The sequence below is a fragment of the Neolamprologus multifasciatus genome, chromosome 7, assembly GCF_963576455.1.
Source record: "Neolamprologus multifasciatus chromosome 7, fNeoMul1.2, whole genome shotgun sequence".
Classification (NCBI taxonomy): Eukaryota; Metazoa; Chordata; class Actinopteri; order Cichliformes; family Cichlidae; genus Neolamprologus; species Neolamprologus multifasciatus.
The window spans coordinates 14,385,912-14,413,054 of NC_140445.1; the positions used below are offsets into that span (position 1 = coordinate 14,385,912).

Below are 27,143 nucleotides of genomic sequence, written 5' to 3' on the forward strand. Positions count from 1 at the left end.
AGGCAAGTCCAACTGCAGTCAGGTTTATTTAAACCTGGTTTATGACAGCAGGGCTGGTTTACTGTGAAGTACGCTCATTAAAACACAACTGCAGCGTTTTCATTTGGTTTTCTTTTATTAAAAACTCAAAATTACAATTTGTGTCTGTAAGCATGTGGTTTAATCAGTATTTCAAAGTCTTATTCAAATGTTTCTTTTTTCCCTTTACAGCACAAAAATCCATCCAAGTGTCCCGAATGTACCCGCGCTAACAACAAGCCCTTAAATAGTGTTCTTCAGGTGTACACGCTGAATCGTATTCCTCTCATTTTTGGCAATAGTAAATCCCACCAAATAAAAAGTACCGCTACTTAGCTACCATTGATGCATGTCTGTACCAAAGGCAACATCAGCAAAAATTCAGATCTGTACAGGAAAACATTATTTGGCAAAAGAAAAAAAAAAAAAACTGCAATCAACCCGCCGCATTTTCCTTTTTCCTTTGATAAACAGCTCAAAAATATTGCCCGGTTTCAACATCTTGACACTCATGTACCACATGATAAAAAAAAGTGAAAATGAGATGTAAATAAAGATACTTTGATTTTGTACAACTTCCATCATAATAATAATCATCATCGTCACAAATTTCAGTAATAAATTAACAAAAAAAAGGATTCAATCATTGCACTTCATGTCGCAACAGAAACAAAGAGGGGAAAAGAAACATCTGACTCACTCACACACACATGAACAAGTGCACTATGAATCTGTTATATCCTTAAAAAAAGCGTATAGAAAGAAAGAAAAGACGTTTGTGTAAAATCCCACCTCGATGTCTTAAACGTATCCGAGAGGAGTAAAATTACCTGAAAGTGAGAGTGGAAAATGTTTTTTTTTAACCCTCTGGTGCTGCCCTTTTGTATTGCTCATATATTTCAGAAGAATATTTCACGATAGATACCGACGTCCTCCGGATCCTCTTTATGTTGAGTCCACACAACAAATAACCGAATGGATCTCAGAGTTTATTTGGCTGATGGTGACGTGGGTTTTAATAAAGATTTATGCCTGGAAAAAAAGTCGGAAAGAGGAAAAAAAGAGAATAGAAAACAAGAACAATCACAGACTCTGAGTGACTGCATTTGAACGCACCAAAGCAACGTTTAAAAGAAAAAAGCGAATTTCGCCTTTAATGTTTCCGTAGAGCGAGGAAAGCTTCTGTGGATTTTTCCAGAGTGGAGCGGAGGGGAAGGCTTCACATGGCGGTTTGTAAACGATCTGAGCGTGGATGTGTGTTAAAGTATAAAGTCGTGTGTAAACTTTTACACGCGTGGGGAGGAAAAAAAAAAAAAAAAAAAGAGAATTCAAGTTGTCAGTGAGCAGGTGAGTGCCAAATGCGGTAAAAGTCTCGGCACTGGCTGCTGTGTTGGTGGAGGTGGTGGCACAGTAGTCTTCGTCTCTCTCCGTCTAGCTGGCCTCCAGCAGCTTGGCCAGTGCGTCCCGCAGCTCGTTCATCTCAAAGATTTTGCTATCCAGCAGCTCCAGCAGGGAGCGCAGGCTTTTGCGAAAGGCTTCCCGCTCCAGCTGGCTGCTCTCCAGACGCTGCTCCAGATCAGTCAGCTGGGCCTCCAGCGTCTGGTTTCTCAACTCTGTCTCCTGATAGAAACAACACACGTTTAAAAACGCACATTTTTAGCTTCATATTTGTAATTTGGGACTCCACTGAAAATCATTGTTTAGTTTAAACGAGCCCTTTATGAAGCCTTCGTGACCCATTCGCATTTTTTTTTGTCTTTGCTGGTTAGCAGCACTGGTAATATTTTTTAACTCGGGCTTCAACCAATGCAGTATGGACGTTTTATTAATGAACCTCATGTTGGATTTTCTAAAAATGTTTACGTTGGATGCCCTTCCTGACACAAGCCTCCTCTTTTATCGGGTACTAGGAGTACACTGGCCACAGATACGCAGTCCATTACATCAGCGGTCCCCAACCTCCGGGCCTCGGACCGGTACCGGTCCGTGAGTCGTTTGGTACCGGGCCGCGAGAGTTGAGGCTCAGGTGTGAAATGTATGGTTTTCAGGGTTTTTATCGGTTTTCAGCGTTATTTTGTTATCGTTTTTATTGTTAACTCGGTTTTCCTGGGTCTTTTCAAGTGCGTTATGAATAAATCTTCTTTTTTTCGGTACCGGTACTACTTTTATTTTGTTGTATTTATCCGCGACACCTTAAAGGCCGGTCTGTGAAAATATTGTCGGGCATAAACTGGTCCGTGGCGCAAAAAAGGTTGGGGACCGCTGCTTTACATTATACAGATTGATCATATTTAAGATCAAAGCCTTCTTTGAGCAGTCTTGAAGGAATGGGGTCTACAAACAGAGGAAGTAATTACTGAAGTTACCTCGGATCAATCAGAAAGAAAGAGCTTAAATAAATATCAGTAGTTTTGAAAGTTGCTGAACATAATGATACGTCTGTGGGGTGGCTATAAATAATTGTTTTCTCCAGTGGTTAAAATTTCATTTGTGAAGACATTCATGAAGTCATTAAGGTTAAAGGAATACATCGCTACAGTGCTGAAGAGAAACCCAGGGTTGTTCTTATTTCCTTCAATCAGTGAGGGATAATAAGACGTTCTAGCTTTACAGAGGGCCGTTTTATCGAGCAACAAACTTTCGAGTTATCTGCTTTAAGTCACATGTTTGTGACGTGGACTGGAGTACGCCTGATTAGAGGCTTTCTTCTTCAGAGGAGCTACAGTATCCAGAATCATACACAGTGAGGCTGTAACACTAAACAGGTAATGGCATTATCACTTGTGGCCAGATAATGCCATTAAGTGGCACCAAAAGACAACACCACCACACACACAGCCAAGGGGCATGTCAATCACTGTGGCCACACCCCTAACTCCAACATCTGGATGCACTGCAAAATTTTTCTATCTCTACCAGGCTATAAGCATTCTTTCTAATGCTGTAAAGTTAGCCATGATACTTTATGACTGACTTAAGTGGCCAATGGAGGAACTGCAGTTTTTGGCACTTCTGTGTGCCAGCTGGTTAAAAAATACAGTTTTGTAAAAAGATAGCAACCGCCAAAAGACGTTGAAATACTGGTCCACAATCCATTTTTTACATATACGGTGAATTTTTGAAATATTTATACTAAATACAGTCTGAAACAAGCTCCTCCTTCTTTAAAAGTTCACTTCACCCCTCACCTGGTTTCCAAAGACAGAACCACATTTGTAACTGTTTTATTAACATCTGTTACTGTGTGGTAAAACAGTTTTTACAAAAATTAATATAATGCACGAATTGATTGATTTTACTATATTTGTTGATGTTATTATGAGGAAAAGGCAACTCTGCCACCCATCTGGCACCACTTCCTGGACTTGGGATGGTCATAGATGGAGTCCTTTTTTACTCTTTCTATTTTTACTCACTATTTACAGACTGCATTAATCTTTATGCAACACATGTTCATTGAGCAATACTCACCTGTAGCCTCTGTGTGAGGGAATCTCTTTGAGACCTAAACTCATTGGCACTCTCCACCTCTGCTTTAAGTCTCTCCAACTCCTGCAAGCATGATCAGAAAGAGTGAACAGCTCAGAACAGATGGTAAACGCACCAATCAAAGTCCAGGCATGCAAAATCCACGACTTCAACCCAGTAGGACGAACAAGCACTCGTTGTACCTCCTCTTTAGCCTTCAAAGCCAACTCCAACTCTTCTATTGTTCGGTTGAGTTCAGTCTTTTGAGATTTAATTCCCGTCGTTTGGCCGCTCACGCACTCCAGCTCCGTCACCTGCAATCCAAAAAGGAAAAGAAAAAGCATTCAGACGTGGTAAAATGGGATCGCGCAGTGAGTACTTTCCTGTGTGCAGGGACAGAGTGATACCCGTTTGTGTAGCCTCTCAGCTTCTTCCTGATAGGCTGCCAGCTGCTGCTTCCACTGTTTGACATTGGCTGTAGATTCAAGAAGAGCCGCCGTCAGTTTGGCATTGTTCCCCTTCAGCGCCGCAAGCTCTGCCTCCCAGTGCTTATTAATGCTGGATGAACTGAAAATGGACAAAGGAGGAAAGGGAATAACTGGAAAAAGGTGAAAAACGCCCTTCAGAATTTTCTTAAGCCCAGAGTGACATTCAACAGCATTTGGTGTAATTATTACTATACACGAGGTGTGTACATGTGTGCTTATTTTCAGCTTCGTGTTATTCTAAACGGAAATCTATGAGAGAAAAGATGATGGCTGTCCCGTCCCCAAAGAGCCAATCAAAGGCTGGACCAGAAAACAGATTTTCCATACTTTTTCTACTGTGCGCTGATGTACAAGTGCAGTATTTCTCAGCTTACTGTGACCATAATGCAAATTAACAAGGCATCTGTGGAGTGCTCCGGTGGGATGAGCAAAGATGCTGATCATGTGGAAATTTCAGGCAAAAACAGCTAAATGTAATAAAATAATAATAATAATTCTTTGACAGCTGATTCTGTTTGGTTACCATGAAAATTCATCTTCTTTCATTTACACAGAGGCTTCAAAAATAAAGAATAAATCTTTCCACTCAAGTGTGTGTTGTGAAAAAAGGTGCCCTACAAAACCAACAGAATTTGTCTCTCTGTGCAGCCTAGAGCTGACCACCATGAATAATTCTTTGTGTTTCAGGCTTCCAGACTGTTTAATATGAATGAAGACCCAGCTGGTGATGACTGAAAAGTGATGTTACACGTTACTAAACAAGAAGTGCGGCTGTTTCTGCGATCCAGTGAGCTTTGGTTTACCTGTGTGAGAAGGGCAGTGCATTCTGGGAAGGCTCTGCTCTGGCTTCGGGGTGCTGAGGTGTATCTGGTGTAACTCTGTCATTGTCTGTACCGTTGATGCTCTCTGAGGTCAAAGGTGACTGCAGGTCACCTGGGGCTGACTCCTGATTTGGCACGTTTGTGAAAGTGAAAAAAAACAAAAGAAAACAAACAAAAAAAAAATGTCACTTCAACACTTTGAGAAATTGATGCTGAGAGTTAAGACTGAAAGACTGACACCACACACATCTGTAAGCTAAATAAGAAGCTACGACAAGTTAGCTTAGGGGGTGGAAGGTGATGGAAACAGGAAGGGGAATACAAAGACGCCAGTTTGTGTCACACTCGGGGAAGACTCGGAAAAGGTGCTGTCAGATCTGAGACAACAAAGTAATTTTTCTTCCATTTGTCTTTACCTTCTTTATAACAGGTTTGTTGACTGACAACACATTCCTTTTTACGGTGCCACCCTGAGGACGAATCATTTGGGAGAGCAAAAGGAGGCAAAACAGGCCACACAAGGTGTTAGCTTAGTGGCTACAGCCGCATAACGTGGGCATGATGCTGAGAACAACACAAAAGCAAAACACAGCAAACACAGCAGCAATTTCCACAGTTAGGGCTCTCCAAGTAGAATGGTAGCATTTAAATATTAGCAAATACAATGTGTAATATCTCAAGAAACAAACTTCTCATTCACCTCATAGAGATACCTAAGAATTTATAGCTTTGCATGATTCACAATAATACTTAATCATCTTATCTTATACAGACAAGTGTGTGCAGCCCCTAAGTTCACCCTGTGTCAAAAAAAGGTGTTTGTGCACCCTTTTAGTCAACCATCTTCTGATTGGCTGCCCCTTGTAAGCAGGTTTAAACGGTAGATGGGCGTGGCTCTGTGCTCACAGCTCACACAGGTGACCATATTAGAGATATATACTTTAAAACAGCAGTCTTTAGCAGATTCAGATCTGAGTCTAAGTCTAAGTATTCTTCTTATAGTGTTTTGAGTTTGGATGAGGAGGTACGTGTTAAGTTTAACATTTCATTGTAAAGCACGGTGATCAGCCCTATATTGGTTGGACTAAGTTGTAGGAGAGTTTCTAATAGTGTAGGCCCTAGTAGAGGGCTTGACTCTGAAATCTGGGGACGAATAACATGCCTGGCTTGCAAGTATCTGAAAAAGTGTGATGGTGGTAGACTGTATTAAAATGTACCATCTTAAGAAAAAACAAGCTCACTTTGACTTCGACGACAACACATCTCAAAGAAAGTTGTGATGGGAACAAAAAACTACTGCAAAAATTAAGGGTACTCAAAAGAAACAGCTGGAGGAACATGTTGTAACAAATTAAGTTTACTAGTAACAGTGATGTGACTGAGTACAAAAAGAGCCTCTTAGAGAGGCCACTTTCACTTCATTCTTGAGTTATTGTATTCACAAACTTGCCTGTTTGACAAAGTGAAGTAGGTTTACAGATCTCAAAAAGCAACACTTCACACCACAATCTAAAGAAACTCAGGTTTTCTGGACCCCAACTAACCATGGTGCGAGCCATTATCCACAAATGGAGAAAACTTCGAACAGTAGTCAGGGCTCTAGAGTGCAACCAATTTGGTCGCAAATGCGACCAAATTTTTCAGTGCTGCGACTAAAAATAAATATTTGGTCGCGCCTGTGCGACCAACTGTTCGGGTAACAAAAAAAAAAAAATTCTCTGCAACTCTCCGTGTGGTCAACAACAGACACACATTATGCCCCTATCGGGGACTAAACCAATCAGAGATAGTCAGGGGCGGGACCTCTCTGATCGGCCGTGGTCCAGTTGAAAGTGCGGGTGGAAGAGAGAGGTGAGTAGCTTGAATAAAGCGATATCAATTCATTAACGGATTCCACACAAAGACGTAAACACAGAGCGGACCCGACGCATCAGAATCAGCTTTGTCTTTCTCGGCTTTCTCACCCGACGGCCCGAACATGGACACGCTGTCGGAGCTTAGCGTTTCTGATGCGTCGGGTCCGCTCTGTGTTTACGTCTTTTTTGCGCTGATTCTGAGCTGCAGGTTTTGTCTCTCTCCAACCAAAATTCACCGAGTCAGCAGCAAAAGAAGCGGCAAACTACGCTTCACATTTGATCAATGTCGTCATGAATTCCCTCTGACTTTTGCTGTTTTGCTTCCACCACGATAAAAATCACACTTCATGCACAGCTCTCTCTCTCTCTCTGTACTTCAAGAACAGTTTCCGTCTCAAATCTCTGTTTTCTGCATTATTCATTCGCTTATTACCCACCAGTCTACCGTTGTTTACAGCGCTGTCTTTTTCTTTTTTCACTTAAATGACCTCGGACAAGAAAGCCTAATTTCTGCTGTTCAATACTGAAGAAATTTAAACTTCTTAAAATTATGCAAAATTGCAGAATATTGCAGAATATTTTAAGGTTACCTGCTATAAAAAGCCAGACCAGGAAAATCTCCTTCATGTTTTTCTGTGTTTTATTCTCAGTTACTTTCACACAAAGGCATCTGCTGTGATGTTCACAATTCTGATGAAGTCTCATGTGTATCAGTACCAGTGTTGGGACTAACGCGTTATTAAGTAACGCGTTACAGTAACTACGTTATTATTGTGGTAACGAGCACGGTAACTAGTTATTATGCCAAAATCAGGAACGCGTTAGTCGTTACTGGGATTTAGATAGGGTCGTTACTCGTTACTTCGTGTGGTGGCTATCGCGGAGCTTCCACAGATTCTGTAACATTAGCAAGTGGTGGAGGCCAGCAGGTGGAGGATGCAGAAGGAAAAGAGACCCGAGGCGGCCGCCGGTCCAAGTGTGAACTGAACTTCAGGTAAGAAGTTATGACCTGCAGGCTATCTGAGTCAGATATAAACCAAGTTTAGGTGGAGTTTATTTTCGTTATTCTGACTTTTTCCGTACTGCGTACTAGCTAGCATGACGGAGTTTCTATACAGCTGGGTGGGTGCTATGAAGTTAATGATGTTGAACTTTATTTTGTTCATAAGTTATTAGAGTTGCCAACTGTCCCGTCTGGTATTCAGAGAAAATATTACGCGTTTCTTATTGAGGTGAAAAGGAACAGTTTGTCCCGTAATTCAGCTACAATGAAAAAGACACAAAGCTGGAGTTATTCTGTGTCTTTGCTGCACAGCTGACTCTTCTTCTTTCATTCTCCCCCCTCCCTCTCCCGTTTCTACTTCAATCATGAAAACTGATCAATGATCAGCTGATCGGCTCTCTTGTTTGTTTATCGCCCACTTTGCGCCAGAAAGAAAAAACCAGCCAATGTCGCGTTAAACAACAGCAGCACGTTTAAGCTTGATCAGCTGTTGTTAGAATTTATTTAATATTAATTTCTAGTATCAGCTGATGTTTGCTGGAGCCACAGCTGCAAAAAAGCTGCTGGTCATGATGTCGGTTTGGTTATCTGGTGAGAGGGAAACATGAAGATGAAACCAGGAGATGTCCTTACTGAATCATCAGAGCTGAACAGGTGACGGAGAAACAGGTTTACCTTTTAGGTGACATGAATGAGTTGAAGGGAAGTTATGAACTGTTTCTGAGAGACAGATAACCCCAGGATCCTTTTTTAGGTAGCTGACAGCTGGTAACTGTGCAGGTGCGGATCTAGCAAAGTTTTGCCAGGGGGGCCAGGTAGGGTATTAACAGGGAGAGGTGGGCACAAAGAAATACTTTTCTTTCTTATTCTCATTTAAAATGTCTAGCTTTTAAAAAATAATTATCTGAATCTTACAACAAACGATTGATAGATTGATGCATATATACCATCAAGACAGTGTACATCACTGTCACAACAGCGTTTGTTTTCATTCAAAGGCTTTATGATTTTTCCTATATGGTGGTCTCTAGTCAAAACGCCCGGGACGATTTTTTGTCCCAGTCCAGCCCTGTATGCAGCTCATCTGCAGTCTGGTGTTACCTACATCTTCCTATTCAGAAGGCAGAATTTCCGAGTTCTGAGTACAATCAAAGCACCACGACTGCAGTTTTTGTGTTGGATGTAAAAGGCGCACATGACGCTGTGACGTAGGCTAGAATCATGGCAGCGGTCAATGACGGTCCAGGTTTGGGATTTCTCTCGTGGAAATATGCACATTATCTTTTCCTTTCTATTGGTAGGTGGCACAGTGCACTTGTGGCAAGTAAGCAAGCTAGAAGACTGGCAAAGTTATGGAAGCAACACATTAATAAGAGAATTCTGAGTAAAACCAAAGTTACTTTCCCTAGTAACTAGTTACTTTGAAAGTAACGAGTAACTTGAAGTAACTAGTAATGTAACTAAGTTACTATTTTAAAGTAACTTACCCAACACTGATCAGTACTGATAAATGATCAGAATTATAATATTTCTGACTGTCTAAGGCTAAATTGAATCAAATCAGGACTTTGGGAACCAGAATCGAATTGATTATAGAAATCAGTGATAATACCCAGCCCTGGTGAGCAGCCTAGGCCTGAGAGAAGTGGATGTAGCTGTGGGTAATAAGAAAAGATGAAAATAACTATTGATAACTTTTTTGTTAAGTTAAGGCCTGATCCGTCTGAAATTCAAAGCCAGTGCTCTGACACAATGCCATCAATCTTTGAATGCTGAAAAAGCACAGTGTATCCAGAAAACACATTATATGCTGCAATAAATGCACTGCCCAAGTGTCCCCTCTCCCCACTGCCTTTCAGCAACAGACAGCAGCAAACAGGTCATCAGAGGAGGCCAAGATGATGATTAAGTTTAACATTTTCTACAATATTGACAAAGCACTTTAAGCACAAGTTTGTTAGTTAATAATTTAGAAATGAATATTATCTGTATGGACTTCCCCCCCAAAGAAAGTGCACATGTAAAACTGCAGTGATAAGCGATACGGTTGAAAAGTGTGCGCCTAACTTTTGTGCCGGTACGCCTAAATTTTTAAAGTTAGGCATACCGGTGCGCCCATGTCAAAAAGTTAGTCTAGAGCCCTGGTAGTGAACCTTTCCAAGGTTCCAGTCTACCAAAGTTTACTCTGAAAGCGCACTGACAAATCATCCAGGAGAACAACCTCTAAAAATCTGCAGGCCTCACTTGCCTCAGTTTAGGTCAGTATTCATGAGTTAAGTATAAGACAGAGACTGGGCAAAAATGGCATCCATTGAGAAAACCACTGCTGACCAAAAGAACACAAGAGCTCATCTTACATTTGCAACAAACATCTTGGGAACTTTTGTGAAAATATTCTGTGGACTGATGAGACAAAAGTTTAACTTGATGGTAGGTTTGAGTCCCGTTACATCTGCTGTAAAAATCACGACATTTCAGATTATACCAACGGTCAAACATGGTGGTGGTAGTGTGATAGTCTGGGGCTTCTTTGCTGCTTTAGGACCTGGGACGCCAAAACGTATGGAACAACAATTTCTAATGTCTACTGAGAAAATCATGAAGGAGAATTTTCATTTTCAATTTTCAATCTGAAACACACCAGCAAGTCCACCTCAAATGAAGGTTTTCTTTCAGTATCCAGCTCAAAATCCAAATTTAAAACTGATTAAAATGCTTTGGCATGACCCTCAACAGGCTAAGAAGAAAAACAAAAACCAATGGAGCTACATTAATACAATGTTTCAAAGAAGAGTGGGCTAAAATTCCTCCACGGTCACATGAAAGACTCATTGCCACTTATTGCTGCCAGGAGTGGCACAACAAGTTATTCCATTGAGGGGGCAGGTATGTGTGGATACCTCTTTTCTCTTGGTAAATAAAATCATCATTTAAAAACTGCAGTTTGTATTTACTCGTGTTAGCTTTGTCCATATTCTCTAATATTTCAGTTCCCAGATGGTTACAAACTGTCGTTAACAGAAGAGAAGATGCTACATAGTGACAAACACGGCCCTGTTCCAACTTCTTTGAGATGTGTTTCTGCTGTCAAAAATCAACATGAGCCAGTATTTTTTCAGTTTAAACATTCATGTTATATAATGAGGGAAATATGGGATTATAAGATTTGCAAATTCTTGCATTGTGTTTTACACTTTGCACAGTGTCTCAACAGTTTGGAATTGGGTTTGCATTACAACAAGTTGTCAGCACTTCTGCATCACCTGTGGTGGTGGTACTAGGTCTAAGGTAGCGGTAGTGGTTTTAGTGTCTGTTACCTGAGAGGGCGTGCTGGTGAGCTCCATCTTCTCCTGAGACTTCTCCTTGGCTAACCGTGCCGCCTCCTTGAACTCTGCAAACTTCTCTGCAAACTGAAGTAACAGAAGCAACTGATACTACAGCACGGCTGGCAACTGAGCAGCGAGCTTCGGTTTCTGATAGGGCATCGGCAGTTTCTCACCTTAACCAGGTGGCTCTCTGATGAGAAGCCGAGGCCGTAGACAGTGTTGGCTCGGCTGTCCGCCCACTGGCCAAACTTTTGCGATGTCTTGGTGAACGTCATGTTGGGGGTGATGGTGCTGTTTATAATGGCCTGTTGGGGACAAGTTGCACATGACAGAACGTCATAATCAAATGTACACATGAACAGCTTATTCAAGCCAAAGAGAGTTTAGAGCTAAAGAAAAGAAATCACTGTCAGCTCAAGGTCAGCATGCTTGCTTTTCTTGAGCTTTATGCAGTAGGAAATGACTCCATCAGACTGTCAAAAACCTGATCCAAGTGGTCAGGGGTGGCCGCACGCAGACCAAAAGAGTGACATGAGCCCACCACAGCAGGAGGGGTCCGGGGCAGTGTGGAGTGGCCTACCATCATGGGGCAGAAGCCATGTGTACCCTCCAATGTGTTGTGACCATTACTTTGTAAGTGCACATGAACAGAGGAAAACATATGGACACTGAATTTAAAGAGCGGTTCTGTGAGGAGGTGCATGGGTATCTCAGTCTGTACATGTGGTCTTTAAAACAATATAAAAACAATAAAATTTGCAAATTTGGAATCTGCACAAGTAGTAGAGTAAGTAAGGCAGGATCATTCTAGACTTGCAATATGGTTCATGGGAATTTTTAGATTTTAAAAAAGTAACTTTTACGAGTGCAGTTTTGTATTGATTTTTCTTTTTTTTGACTCTTTCACCAAACACCCAAAAAAAGTCTGACCTGGTAGAAAAAACTGCTGATTTACCAAATATATATGTATGTTTCTCATTAGTTATACACTTACAGTAACACATAACAGTGGTTTCTAAAATTTGACAGGCTGTAAGAAAGTTAACAGAAGGGAAGAGCAGAAACAAACATTCATGGTTTTCAAAATAAGCAATTGAACACAGCTGGTAGACAAATGTCTACAATTTGCAAGTGGCTATGTTTTTAGCTTGCGATATCAATTTCATGAACCACTTGGGGGCAGCAGAATCTACTGACATAAAATCAACTTTTTAATTGATCCTGCAAATAGTTGCTCATTTACACAATCAGCAGCAGTGAGGGAGAAACATTATAAGTAATCATGAGTGTGTTTGTTGAGCTGTTAAAAGCTCAGCAGCTAGCAGCTGGAGCAGGTTGCAGGTCGGACAGTTTTTTTTTCCTGTTGTTGAAAACATCTGCCTGCTTCTGCTGCTGATGAGTAAACCAAAATAGTCGTGGTTCAGGGGGTTGGGAAGCTCATCTTGTAACCGGAAGGTTGCCGGTTCGATCTTGGTCATTGTATCCTTGGGCAAGACACTTCACCTACCGCCTACTGGTGATGGCCAGAGGGGCCGATGGCGTGATATGGCAGCCTAGCTTCTGTCAGTCTGCCCCAGGGCAGCTGTGGCTACAACTGTAGCTGCCTCCACCAGTGTGTGAACGTGAGAGTGAATGAATCGTGGAATTGTAAAGCGCTTTGAGGGTCTCGAAAAGCGCTATATAAATGCAATCCATTATTATTATTAAATGTGCAACCAAGAAGCCAAAAAATGGATGAACTCACTATAAAGTTTTGAAAACTCTTATTATTAACAAACAGGTTATAACCACTTTTTGTGTATTTCTAGGATCCATGGGCGTACTAACATGTCAAACATGTCAAAAGTTTGCTCCCTCTGGAACTTTGCAAGTAACACCAGTCATTGTGTGTCTCTGCTGAGAATCCTTCTTGTTGTCTGGATAATAATGTCCTCCAAGCACCAGCCCACCCGACTGCTGCTATTTCCAGCACAGCACAGCTAACTTGCTGGTTCAACAACAGCACCGCTAGTCACCCATAGAGACTCTTGCATAACTATGCTAACTCCACCCCTGCACCTCTCTCAGGACTAAAATAATCACTGCCACATAGATATGACGGGCCTGAGTTCAACTTCACTGCTCTAGGAGAGAGGCCAGGCTGAGGCACAGCAGTCACAAAGAATATGCACTGATGGAAAACCAGTGTTTCCAATTATTTATATGAATATATTTATATACAATTAAAACTTCAATTCAATTCAGTTTTATTTACATAGCCTCAAATCACAACACCAATCGCCTTAAGGTGCTTTACACTGTAAGGTAAAGACATGAAAAGTTATACAGAGAAAGCCCCAATAATCAGATTGCCCTGTATCAGTAAGCACTTGGCAGTGAGAAGGAAAAACTCCCTTTCAACAGGATGAAACCCCCAGCAGAGCCAGGCTCAGGGAAGGCCATCTTCACTGACTGGTTGAGGGTGAGGGGAAGGAGACGGGACAAAAGACACGCTGCGGAAGAGTACTTTACTTCCACTTTGGTGAAATCCAAAAAATTATTCTTGGGTGGTGGAATGTGTGGTGGATAAAAGCATTTCTACGATAAAAATACGTAATTGTTTGATAGCTGAACAAGCAATGTTACTATAGCAAAGCACGTAAAAGAAGTTCGATGAAATCAAAAGGATGTAGATAAACATGTAAACATAGGTTAAAACTGCAATCCTGTACCAGGTAGGGTTAAGAACTGGCTTTACTTGTACGCACCTTGGATCCATCCAGACTGATGATTCGATATACATTCCTGGTGCTATCGAAGAAGTACGACACTGTGACGGCATGTTTACTTGTGGGAACCCAGTTCTTCTTGGTGTTCGGGTCTATCTGGAAGACGTGGGCCCGCGTACTGAAGATGGGCTGCTCTCTGCACAGAGAGAGGAAGAAACAGATGAGGATGTTTAAAAGTTTCAGATTAGGATGGCTTAAAGATGTGAAACAGTAGTTTGGAAGAGGAAAAACAAGAGAAATACAGTCCGGATCAAAAGTTTAAGACCACTTGAAAAATGGCAAAAAAAAAATTTTTATTTTACATGTTTAGATTGTAACAAGGTTCCAAGTAGAGCTTCAACATGCAACAAGAAGAAATGGGACTGAGACAAAACATTTTTTGAGCATGCAATTTATTGAAAACAACGCTTAAACTGAAACAGCTGATCAAAGGTTTAGGACCACACCTCCAAAATAAACCTGTAGACTCCCACAAAACAGAAATCAAAGTTCCAAACATGAACTCAGTAATGAGTAGCTCCACCTTTATTATTGATCACTCAAAATTTGTTGAGGCGTGCTTGATGCAAGCGTTTCCATGATGTGAGTGGGAACATTTCTCCAAGTGGTGAAGACGGCTGCACGAAGGGCATCTACTGCATGGAACTGTTGTCCATTTTTGTAAATGTCCCTTGCCATCCATCCCCAAAGGTTCTCACTTGGATTTGCATCAGGGGAACATGTAGGATGATCCAAAAGAGTGATGTTATTCTCCTGGAAGAAGTCCCTTGACCTGCAGGCATTGTGTACTGTTGAAAAAACCAAGTCATTACCACACAGGCGAGGGCCCTCAGTCATGAGGGACACTCTTTGCAACATCTGGACATAGCCAGCGGCCGTTCGACGCTCCTGCACCTCCTGAAGCTCCATTGTTCCGTTGAAGGAAAAAGCACCCCAGAAAATTATGGTGCCCCCTCCACTGTGGTGCATAGAAAACATCTCAGGTTGGATCTGCTTGTCATGTCAGTAACGTTGGAAACCATCAGGATCATCAAGGTCAAATATTTTCCTCATCAGAGAATAAAACTTTCTTCTGCCTTTCAATGTCCCATGTTTGGTACCCTGAAAGTGCAAAGTCCAAGCGGTCAGTTCTGCAGCGTTCAAGGAAATGAGGCTTTTGAAGACATTTTTTGTTTTTGAAGCCTTCCAGTCTCAGAAGCTGTCTGATGGTTATGGGCCTGCAGTCAGCACCAGTAATGGCCTTAATTTAGGTCGAGGATCGTCCAGTGTCTTGATGGACCGTCAATTGGATCCCCCACCTCAGTGCTGGTGAAATTTTGGGAGTTATTTCCACTTGACTTTTTTGTTTCATAACCCTCAGGATCATTAAAGAAATTTCAAATAACTGTCTTCCTGCGTCCCTCTTCATCAGCGATGGCGCACTGCAAGAGATCCTGCTTTTGCAGTTCAACAACCCGACCACATTCAAAAAGGGAAAGTTGCAAAATATGCAAAATATTTTTTTTGCCATGTTTCAAGTGGTCTTAAACTTTTGATCGGGTTTGTATTTGGTCCTTAAAAAGTGTCAAAAATCCTAGTTTACTTTTCTCCCAAAGGGCCCTAGATCAGGAAAAAAAAGAGTCAGACAGCAATGAAAAATATCTGAGACCAACACTGGTTGTGTACTTGTGTTCACTGACTGAAAGGAGTCCCTCCTGAATGATGGAGCTCTTCACTCTGCCTCTATCAGAGAGCACACAGACCCTTTGGAGGAAGCTAATTTCTGACAACTCATTCTTTCAGTCACTTCCCACAGCCTAATACTGCACAAACCATCATTTAAAAAAAGGTGGTGTAAAGGTGATATAAAGCTGAAAGCAGATCAACTGTACCCTCCTTTGTCCACTGTGATAATGAGCTTTCATCCGTTATCCCCTGATATTCAGAGCAAACAGCAGCACAACAAAGACAAAAGAACAAAAAAGACTCTTTTAAATATGTTGGCTTCTCTGCTCACCTGGTGTATTAGTCAGAAAACACTGTCCATGTGGGAGAAAGACTGCAAACAGATTTTTTTTAAGCTATCTGATTACAGAATATTTACTATGAATATTATTAATAAGATACTAAAGAGGTGGTTTTACCTCCATGGACCAACTGGCAGGACATCAATTTTGACTTTTTATCCCCTGCTGCTTGTGTCACATTGGTGTAATTTCTTTATTTCATTCGGAACTGTTTACGAGCAGTAGCAGGAAATCCCATATTTGTCTCCATTACTATGGACTGCTCATCCGGATAAAAGGTTAATCCACATGTGGAGAACAGGCCCCTGTGTGTTCACAAGTTAACGTGACCCCATTCAAAAGCGGCATAAATGTCAGTTCCAAATTGTATCAGTCTACAGAGACATTTTGTAATCATCTGGTAGATACTGAGATATCTCACGGGATAATCCTAAACAATGATTTTTAAACAATGTTTTTCTCTAGTGGTCCACCCAGCTGTAGTGACTAAAGTGGTGCACCAACCTACCAGCACTGCCAAAGCTAAAGCATACATGTAAACGGAAATATCCAACTCTGTCCTGTACTGCCACGGAAAGGAAGTCTCAAACAACATAATGAATCAGAAGACACCATTTCTCATCCCCGCACATCCATAATTCACAGACCTACTCTGTTGTTGAACTAGCAGATGCTGAACAATGGACGAAGAAAAAAAAGCCAGCAGCCATTCACACTGAGAGCAAATGCGTAAGTGTGTCTACCGGCAAAGGTGCACATAATACAACTTATGCAATCAGCCACAATGTAGGGATTTAGATTACATTAATGTAACTGGAACAGGGGAATGCATGGGCATTTGATTGTGATATCAGTTGCATTATATATCAAGATAATCTGACACAGACCCAAACTGATGTAGACAAAATCATTAAGACATCTGCCAGTACAAAAATGTTCTAGAAAGCACATAAAAATGAAAGACCTTCAAAGATTTTGTAAGAATTAATAAAAAATGACAAATGTGGAAACTTGGAAAGCCATAATACAGCATTCTTCATGTCATATTTCAATCAAAGTATGTGTGCCAAATCCTGCCCTTTACAAAATTTGGTCCAGCTTAGATTTAACCCTTTAATTAATCTGTGGTCTGCACAGCAATATGTGCTTATCCACACACCAACCCAGACAAGCGATAGCTAGCAAGGCTTTTAGGCTTGCTTGACTAAATGGAGATTTGGATGACTGGTTGAGGCCTTGGACACGGACTAAGATGTACACAGAAGATTAGGTGCAGCATGCATTTCACATTAGATAAAAGCAGGTCCTTTAACTGCATCCATGTATCTAGCCTCCGAGGCAGTTCTCTTTTAAATTAAGCTTGACACCCCAAGATGTATCATCACGAGGTATACTTCACTTACACTAATTTTGCACTTTGCACATAACATCAAAATGTGAACAGCATTTCAAGTAAAGAAATTATAGAGGAGAAAAATGTTTTTCTTCTGTACAAATGAAACATGTTTTAGTCTCAGGGACCAGTAAATGATTTGTGCAGTCAACCACTATAACTGCGCTTGACTGTGGAGGCATCTTTTATTGTCCTTCTGAAACCTACTGTCTCTTTTTGAGTGTGTCGGTGATAAAAATCAGACTGGAATTAAGCTTTGTTTTTTTTTTAAGCAGCAAAAGAAGCAGAGACAAGTTAATTCTTCTTAAATAATGGAGGTAAATAATGCAGCAGAGTACACACAGAAACAAAAAAACGCACATCTCTACATGAACAGGGATGATCAGACGACCTCAGGACCCATCGGCAGCAAAGCTCTACAGCAAGCAAAAGCTGGTGATGCTGCTGAGCAACTTGTCGGAGATAGAAGGGATTAGACTTGTTAGAAAAACAGGCTTATCATTGGACTATCACGATCATGTGGGTCCAGATACTGAAGGAATCTTGGTATGTTTCCATATCCGTTCGTTAGGTGCAGATGTGGAGCTGATTGCTGCTGTTTGGCTGTCACTTTCATTTTAAGTGCCTCTTTCACACCAGCAGCACCAATCGCAGTCACAGCTCCACCTGACAAGCCAGAGTGACCTCTGACAGAAAAACTGACATGGTGTTATATTTTTGTTACTTTTTATGTGCAAATGTGTGCAGGCTGGTCCTGACCAGCGGGGTGAACACTAAGATGAGGTGAACAAATGAAGCCAAAGGTGACCTGGAAGCACCTGTGCCAACATACAGAGATCAGCAGATACTGGATGACTTCCAAACATTGCTATGGATGAAACGTTCCCAGGGTCTTGGATTAAAAACAAGCTTTGACTGTTCTGGTTGCAACTGGTCACAGTGATGAAGGAAATCCACAGGAAATAAAGAGCAGATATATTTAGAATATTTAAGGGACAGACATAAAGATGGAGACTGTACTCAACAGTGCAAAAATAACAAGAAAAAAAACATAATACATGTAAAGAAACATTTAATGTGAAAGCACAATTCCAGACTTTTATCTAGAAATACAATCTCAACTTTTCTTAAAATAGATTTTCAACTCCAATCTGAAAATTATGACTGTTCTCGAAATGATCAACAGCTGGGACACTACGCGCAGACCAACTAATGCTGCTACAGCTAACAAAAGGTAAAGCTGACAGTGACATCTATAAACACTTTGGTTACTGTATCTGAAACAGATAGTGTCATATCAACATGCAAAATGGGTTTCACTTCCAGCGCATACTGGATTAAGTCAGGGTTGACAGAGATCGACTTTCATGCTTTCATGAAAACAGACATGGTCATGAGAGGACTGCAGCTTCAGTCTAGTTACAATTAGTCAAAAAGCTGCTCAAGTTAGACAACAGATCTAAATGCAGCTAGTAACTCTGTGTGTAGCTCAGTACTATAACAAGCTCTTTATTTCAACACGACTCCTTTAATGCAGTTCTGATTCTGAGATGTCTATCTGCCAGGCTTTTAGGGAAAGTAGATATGATTCCTTGTCTGGCAGCTAAGTGTTCCATGACTCCTCTGAGCCCAGCTATTGTTCCCATCTCTGGGAATATCCTGTCACATCTCACTGTGTTAATTAAGCTAGCAGAGCAGAGGCTTATTTAAACACTGACACAGTTAATGATGTAACGATGTGTACATGGGAGTCACACCGGCTTCATCAGCTCATGCAAGCTGGAAGTAAAGAACCATATAAATACACTACAGGACATAAACTCATTAGAAGCGCTTATTGGATGAAAGTAAAGCTCTAGGAGAGACTGAATGCAACAGCAGTCTTTGCTTTGGAGGTTACGTGCGAGTCAGAGTTCACAATAAAGACTTCCTCTGACATGATTTGGATACAGCAGCTCTAACCTGATATCTACCAGGAGATGTTATCGATGAGATATTATGCAAAACAAGCAAGGTTTCAGACAAGATAATTAGAACAGCACAAACTGGCTCATGATTTTTTTTTAACTATTGTGAGCTGTTTTTTAAAGCTGTGTCAAGGCAAGCCAATTAAGATAACATCACCTCTGACTAAAAACCTAGATCAGATGTTCCTGACAGATCAATTCAGTTTCATGTTGTTTGCAGCAAACTGGTGCACAGCTAATATACCAAGGAGGAAGGCAATGTGGGTTGTAAAGACAAGTGCAAATAAATAAGACAAATAAAACAGATCAAGCTGGATCAGTGCATCCCTAGTTTCATATAAAAACAATAATCTGTGTAACAAAAAAGAAAAACCTTCACAAATATTTGCAGCTACACTTCAAGCAATAGCACTGTGGCTGCCAACACAGATAATGTTTAGTACCAGCAGGATGCTAATTACACACTTTCAAAATAATTCACTGGTGATAAACTGTATCGGTGACATTCCCCTGTATTAAACTAAAATACAGAAAGATATCCTGAAACGATCTGCTGCATGTAATACCTTGGACTCTGTTAATCTAACTTGTAAGTAGCTACTCAGTTGAATGAATTGAGTAATATGACAAATGTTATCCAATTCCTTTTAATGATTTTAAGGCAAATATATAGTCAGGTAGTTTTAAAATAGTTCTATAAGCCAATAGAAAAATGGGTAAGGTAACTATTGGAACTAGAGCACATAAAGGTATTATTCAGTTCAATCTCAACTCTTTTGTGCTTGGTATTAAAGCCATAGTGTAAAGAATCTCACCGCTAGATCAAATTAATTGTTTGTTTTTTTAACTCTTCCCAATTTAAGCACATAATCCTAGCTAACGTGGCTGCTGTAAAACAAACACACAAAAAAAGAAAGGTAAAGTTATTCAGACTGAAAATGAATTGAATGCAAAGCTAAAATGAATTTAAAAGCCATATATAATCAACGTTTGATTAATTCTTAAACAAGAATAAAAGGCATTGCTGGTCACTGTGTCAATGTCTCAATTAGCCGTGGCTTTTCAGGGGCTTGAAGTGGGTGCAGGTCATTAGTCTGACAGTGTGGCCTAGATCAAACTCTGCCCCGGTGCAGTGTGTCTCCATGAGAGCGTGGCGATTGTTAGCCCATAATCCCTTTTCACAATGAAACCTAGCATTCGAGTCTCAATGACATGTACTTGTACGTGAATCTGAGTGCAGATGTCGTCAGATCAGCAGAAACATTCACAGCAACAGAAGACACACACGAGCGCTGGTGTTTTCAATGGTGGCAAACAAAGATGTGGACTGTTTGTGACCGAAACAATGCTCAGATTAGTTTCCAATGACAAAGAGTCTATTAGGACATGTCACAGTCACTCAGGACACTGAGGCTTGTTGATACCCGCCACATTTAATGACGTCTGGGGACTGATGCGAAACAATTTCCTTAATCTGTCACATATTTGGGATGCAACTAACGTCAACTTGAAGTGTTAACTAATCTGATTAATCTTAATATCTTCACCACTTCATCTGGCTATAAATAAAGTATCTATGAATATAACAAACAAACTAACAGAACTATTCACATCTAAGAGCTTGAATCCAGCAAACTTCATTTTTTCTTGCCAATTGTTTCTGCACTAATACATAGTATGTGTAATTTAGTTTACAGCAATAATAGTCCAAAAGAGTCATTATTAAAAAAAACATTTAAATTTTGTATATTTTCATGCAACCATTTATATATTAGCATTTCATTAATCCAGTCTGGCTTAAAATAATTATCAGAAAATGCTTGGAATCCACTACAGATGGGTGAAGTTTTTATGAGCAGCCAGTCAAATGAGTGCACATGCATGCTCTGTGTGTTTGTGTGTCTGTGTGCATGTGCGTAAGAAGGAAAAGTCCACAAGAATCGGCTGTGCAAAAAGAATATTTAATCTTCTGTTTGGGATTATTTGGGTTTTAAAACTGATAAAACTGGCAAGAAACTAAACAAAGCAATCGGATGCAGAGCGCCTTCGCCCGCAGCCAGGAAATGAATGAACAGGTGGGGATAACAGACGGTAGTAAATGAACAGGGTGCACAACCACACATTCAGTTTTTGGTCTATTTTTTTCATTTTCTTCATGAATTGACATTGTTTTTTCAGTACTAATCCATTAGATGGAGACTTCTTTACATTTACTCTCTGCCATGGTTTGTGAAGAAAAAAAAGTGCTGCTAAAGTGTGCATAACATGGCCAGCGCCTATTAGTGCTTATGTTTTACCGATATAGTATCTACCAAGGTAGTTTTCTTTTCTTTTTTACAGTCAACAGACTATTAAATAAGCAAATCAATCCCATTCCCGTCAAAAACAACAACTATCACTAATTCGGGTAATCACAAACTACCCAATCCTAACAACCCAAACAAAGGTGTTGGCTGATGTTTGGTTTGCTGGCTGATATCAGCCTATCAGCACATTGGGCCTCAATCACACAGCACTAGAGTCTGATCTGCGACTACCTGCCGGCCTCCGGTCAAAAGGCGGGAAAAAATGCGTATTTCCTAACTGATTGGTTTATATTTGGCTGCTGCTACATAAAATCGGTTGCAAAGAGGACTCTGGACGAAGGCCCTCTTTGTAATTGCATTGGTCATTAGCAGATTGCTGTGGTTGCTCATAGCAAGCATTGAAGACTTGACTTATCTGCTAACACTCTCTCAGCTTTCGTAAAACATGAAAAAACAAACTGGAGGTTTGTCTTCGGAGTAAAAGTTGTGCCTCACAGGTCACAGGTATAAGAGATGTATACAGTGGAAAAATTATTTGATCCCCCGCTGAACTTTGAAATTTCTTTTATTTTTAAAGTCTCGAATTTTATGTTAGATTCATTTATTTCTTCTTTATAAATCGTAAATAATTTTTTACCTATCCTGTCTATACTATATATGAAGGACTATATCAAGAAGAATATTGAAAACAAATCTGACTACAAGCCAAAACTCCACTTAGTGAAAGCAATGACAGCTGCAGCCCGTGTTTGCTATGCACAGGAATAGTAACTCCGCATTACTAACTTAGCTGCTACGTTGTCATGGCAACTGCCCATGTGGTCATGAGCTGTGAACATCCTCCAACTCCGTCGCTCCCTCTCCTTCCTACACGCTCTCTCGCCCAATCCGATCGCAGCATCCCTGTGGGTTAGCCCACTCGTAGAGGGAGGCAGCAGGAGCCTGGCAAGGCGAAGCCTCCAGTCCCAAACGCCCATATGCCGCTCACAGACCTCTAGTCTTTCAGCAGCCGACAAAAGAGAAAGAGCAAGCGTGGGACACTCGGCTCGCCTGACACTTTCAAACTATTTCTCATGACAATAATGAAGTCCTGTGTCTTTTCCACTGATGCTCTCTTTGTCTGAATGTAAGAAGTTCAGAGAGTCCGAGCCCTTCTGTAACGACTCTTCTTTGACACTGAAAATAACACAAGCTCATAGAGGAAGTGAAAGAAGTTATGAAAGACTGGCTTGTCTTGAGGAAACCCAACTGAAATCACAAAACAGCAGCTGAGAACATGTCAATTTATATACAAAAACATTTCATTAATCAGCCACAGCTCACAGCGCCAGCTTAAGACCCATAATATTCTGACCTATAATAATATTTAAAAAGATTCAGACACCCATTTGCCTTCACTTTTTAAAAAAAAAATTAGGAATAAATGTGAAAAATAAACATTAAATTTTGCCTATTTCTTGTTGCTTATCATCTGGTAAATACACCAACAGAGCCATCTACATAAAAAATGAGCAAATATCAGATGATTTATTGCTGTAGCTCTGCATACGACGTCTTGTTTTTCCCCCAGACACACTAATCTTCCCGCAAACCTGTCAAATATTCCTATCTGAAAAAGTGCTTTTTAACAAATTGCTCAAATAAATCACTTTGATGGTTAATTGCTCATCAAAACACCTGCCTGCCACTGAACTATCATTTTAGTTCTACCTGAAAATAGCAGTGACTTTACACAGGAATGGGACAGATGGATGCAGGCACAAAGGTGCACCCAAAAGGCTCCAGCTGTTATCAGCAGGAAGGCTTAAAAAAATCAACATATGTAAATGGGTTTTTTTATTTAAAAGCATTCAATTGGCATACATCAAAGAGGTTACCCGCTTCTACAATATCAGAGACTCATTGTAATAACAGTATGGGAATAACTGTCTGAAGCTGCGCACCCATTTTTAAGCCAGTAAAAATAAAAACTTTGTAATTGTCATTTTAGGGATTTTATTGTGTTGTTGCTGGATGTACTATGCTTGCTGTTGTTTACTACAAAGTCCTAACTGAATTCCAGTGGTAGGGGTGTGTCACTGCTGCAACTTCAGATATGTTTCAGTTTCCACTGAAAAAACAAAAACATGCCAGTGACATTTGAACTGATGAAGTTTGAGCCTTTTTAAGATCAACAACTGCACAAAGAGGACAGGAACAGGGAGAATTGCTAATTGAGACAGTGTAAACACATACTGTAGGACATACTCTCTTTTGACCGACTCAGAAATTGATTGTTGACTGGATTACAACCACTGGCCTTGAGAATTACAGAGGATGAGGAGGCAAGCGATTCACCAATCCCCTTCTCCTCCTTCCCAACTACAATATGACAACAAACCAATCACATGCTACATCATCTGGAGTGGGAACTAGGTCGCTCTTGATCAGAAGAATCACCACAGATCTGCAGGCTCGGCCACATGTAAGCACCACAATGGAGCTGTGGTGATGGAGCCCCCCCCCCCCCCCCTTTCCACATTTACTCATGGTAAAACATTAAATATGCTCTCCCTATCATCAGTAGCTTACTTCATCGCAGCCTCATCCTTATTGGCTTCTGTAAGCTGAAATGTCAGCGTATGGAGGCTTTAGGTGCACATAATGATGGGATAGTGGTTTACAGAAATTCTTTTTCTATGTAAGAGGAGAAGGGATGATAAAAGTGCTTGATTTAAATAGCAAAGGGGGGCTAGCTAGCAGACTGGCAGTTGTGGGTGTTGAAATCTGCAACAACAAAGTGTGCCACACTCATGACATGGGGAGTGAGAAATACAACTTCCACTGAACCACCACTTTACGTACCCCATTATAGCTGGATTCTGGTCTCTAAGTTGAGTCGAAAATGATCCTCTCAGCGGTCTCCTGAGAGCTGTGCGGACAGGCTAGCTGCAGCTTTGTTTTTGTTTGTTTTTTATCCGCTCTCCCTCTCAATTGAAAGCCGCTCTCTGCTTGTTTGTGTGAGCTCACAGCCCGGCGAAGCCCCACTCTCGCTGTTCTCAGTCCGACATGGCTCGGCGTGTTGTTGTGCCCTCTGGGTGCATCATATTTTTGGCTTAGGTGGTGGTTTCATCCGTGCGAACGTGTCGGTGCACGCATGATGACTGACAACACGCGCGCGCGCTGCTCTGGCTCTAGTAGCCGTTAGCTAAAAAACCCCACAACCAAACTCCACAGTAATGCAGGATTATGGAGCTCAACTCGGGCTATTAAAAAAAAGAAGAAGAAAAAAACTGACAGCAGACGGATGGTGTGATTTATAACCACATTAGACTCGAAGGGATCGTGTTGCGCTTTTAAATTCAGAGTGAAATTATCGAAGGGGAAAAAATGTTAACGTGTTTTAGCAAATAAAACTGCCTATAGTCTCTAAATGTGACGTTAGCTGGCTATAAATGCTCCGTTGGCTGGTGTATAATCTGAATAGGGATGGCAGACGTTGGGATAAAAAAAATTAACATTCACCCCTCAATTTCGACACTCATAAATCCCTCTTTAAGTCGCTGGCTCTTGATTGAAGTCCTCTGTGCCATTAAAATCCTCAAATCGGAGAAATATTAAAGAGTTTTACCGCCGCAAGTGAGACATTTAACGCCGCTCTGTGGTGACAGACATCTTCTTTCCAGACTGGGCTTCATCTCCGCTGCTTTTGGAGAGAACACAAAAAAGCCCTTGGAGCACACTCCGGGTTTTATCATCACGTCCTGCCCTCCTCCAAGAGGAAAAAAAATCAAAACAGCTTCACCGACGTCGATGTTCGCCACAAAAATTTCCTTCATTCACAAACTAGCAGATTTCTCCGTCTTATTTTGTTTGCGTTGTTTCGCGTAAACTGGATCTGAGATGGTGGGAGAATAGGACACTGATGCTCCTTCAGCTGCTGGTTCATCCTCTCTCATCATCAGCCCGTCTGCCCTCTGTTAGCCCCTCATCTCATTCATCAGCTCCGCTCCATCCGCCGCCTCTGCTCAGAGGGAAGCATTAACCAACGACGTCATCACGCTACGTTAACGCCTGCAGTTTTGACGTTATTGGCAGTATGTATGTCCTCACATCCGGTAGAGGGTAAAATAAACTGACGTAAATAAAAGAGGACAATAACAATAACGCAATGGTACTCAGAACATCTGAGTATTATTATATTATATTATATTATCTCAGTTACAATAAAGAAAATATATTTTTGTATAAAAAAACATATTTACTGTACTTTGATCAGATTTTAGGCACAAAGTCATTATTAGGCATTTAAATCTCACTAAATCCATTTGGATTTCAACCCTGTCACAGACAAAATTATCATGTGATCATTGTGATCATGATTTGAAATCATGCTGAAGTTCAGTTCAGTTTTATTTATATAGCACCAAATCCCAACTACAGTTGTCTCAAGTCCTTTATATTGTAAGGTAAAGACCTTAAAATAATACAGAGGAAATAGCAAAACCCCCAAGAATCATGATAAGTAGTAGTAAAGTCTGGTGAGTATGTAATGATGAAATGTCCCATGGCTAAAGATCACTTATGAAACACGTAATTTTCACTCAAAAATACATGCAAAGCATGCCAAGAGAACTTTAATTAACATCGGCTTCCATGTTTTCTCAAAAGATGCAATAATGCTAGAATCTGATAAGGCTGTATTTCTTTTAATTGTCCTTCAAATTGTATACATAATTTAACTAACATTAACCTCATATTTCTTGATATTATTCAAATATTAATAAAAGTCTATCAAGTAATAGGGCTTAACTTTGCATTGTGGGGGTTGAAGGCACAATCAGCATTTCAGTATGATATGCATTCATGACATTAATGATATATATTTTAAAATAATGGGAATTTTCTTCTCTGGATCTTAGACATAAAGTTTCTTTTATCATTTTTTCCTACAGGACCTGTAACAAACTAAGTATAACCTATGGTGCAATTGCTTATAGAGACACCTTTCAGCAGCCTAACATAAATGTCAAATTACTGGCTCAGTGTTTTGTGTTTATTGATTAATTTATATTCTTGGACTTTTCAGTTTTCAGTTTTGCTTCTTCCCGGTCTTGTTGTGTGTGATTACTCCCAGCTGTGCTCTCCTCCTGTCTCATTCCCTCGTTATCCCTCCCTGTTTTTAAGCCCTTTGTCTTCCTCTGTCTGTTGTCGGATCGTCTGTTAACTTCCTTTATGTCTCCATGATTCATGTTCCAGGTTTTCCCAGTTTAGGTTTTTGTTAGTTCCAGTTCTGTTTGTATTTGTGTTTGTTGATATTCTTTTATACACACAAGGTCCCACCACAACATTTTACGTGGTTTGGGTTTTTTTCAGTTTCACTGGGCCACTGCAACACCTTAAATGATTTCTTTTTCAGCCAATTTGGCATAGATTTCCTGCTACGCTTGACAGAGTTGTCCTGTTACATGACAAAAATTTGGGTAAAATTTAGTCATCAGAAAGTTGGCCTCAGGCTTGACTTTAAAATACTTTAGTAAACAGAGGAGTTTGTGGCAGACTCACAAACAAGCACATTTCATTACCCCTCTACCACCATGCTTGACAGTTAGAATCAGGTGTTTGATCAGATGTCCACAACTGGGAATATTGTGGCACTGAATTAACACAATTTAGTGCTCCAGACCAGCAAACCAGCAAAACCTATGCTTTTATATAAAGGTGCTCACACTCGCTGATGATCA

At 40.6% G+C, this 27,143-nt stretch overlaps 1 protein-coding gene across 2 annotated transcripts; it reads right to left on the minus strand.

The window, feature by feature from the left end:
* Positions 1 to 96: 96 nt before the first annotated feature.
* On the minus strand, positions 97 to 25,468 carry homer1 (homer scaffold protein 1). Of its 2 annotated transcripts, XM_085169273.1 has the most exons (10): positions 24,265 to 25,468; positions 13,728 to 13,884; positions 11,154 to 11,285; positions 10,972 to 11,064; positions 5,212 to 5,265; positions 4,778 to 4,920; positions 3,894 to 4,053; positions 3,690 to 3,800; positions 3,490 to 3,570; positions 97 to 1,638 (listed from the first exon to the last, which is right to left on the minus strand). In XM_085169273.1, the coding sequence occupies exons 1-10, from the start codon at positions 24,267 to 24,269 to the stop codon at positions 1,450 to 1,452; spliced, it is 1,125 nt and encodes a 374-aa protein (XP_085025399.1). In that variant the 5' UTR covers positions 24,270 to 25,468; the 3' UTR covers positions 97 to 1,449. The 2 variants fall into 2 exon arrangements, with proteins under 2 accessions (XP_085025399.1, XP_085025400.1); XM_085169274.1 differs by lacking the exon at positions 5,212 to 5,265 and having other exon boundaries at positions 24,265 to 25,466.
* Between the last annotated feature and the right edge of the window lie 1,675 nt (positions 25,469 to 27,143).

Bases quoted from the DNA above. Each gene is read 5' to 3' on its own strand.
- homer1 (XM_085169273.1), bottom strand. The intron at 4,921-5,211 runs GTAAAGACAAAT...GTGCCAAATCAG, and splicing joins ACAAACCTGTTATAAAGAAG to GAGTCAGCCCCAGGTGACCT. The intron at 3,801-3,893 runs GTATCACTCTGT...TTTGGATTGCAG, and splicing joins CTGAGAGGCTACACAAACGG to GTGACGGAGCTGGAGTGCGT.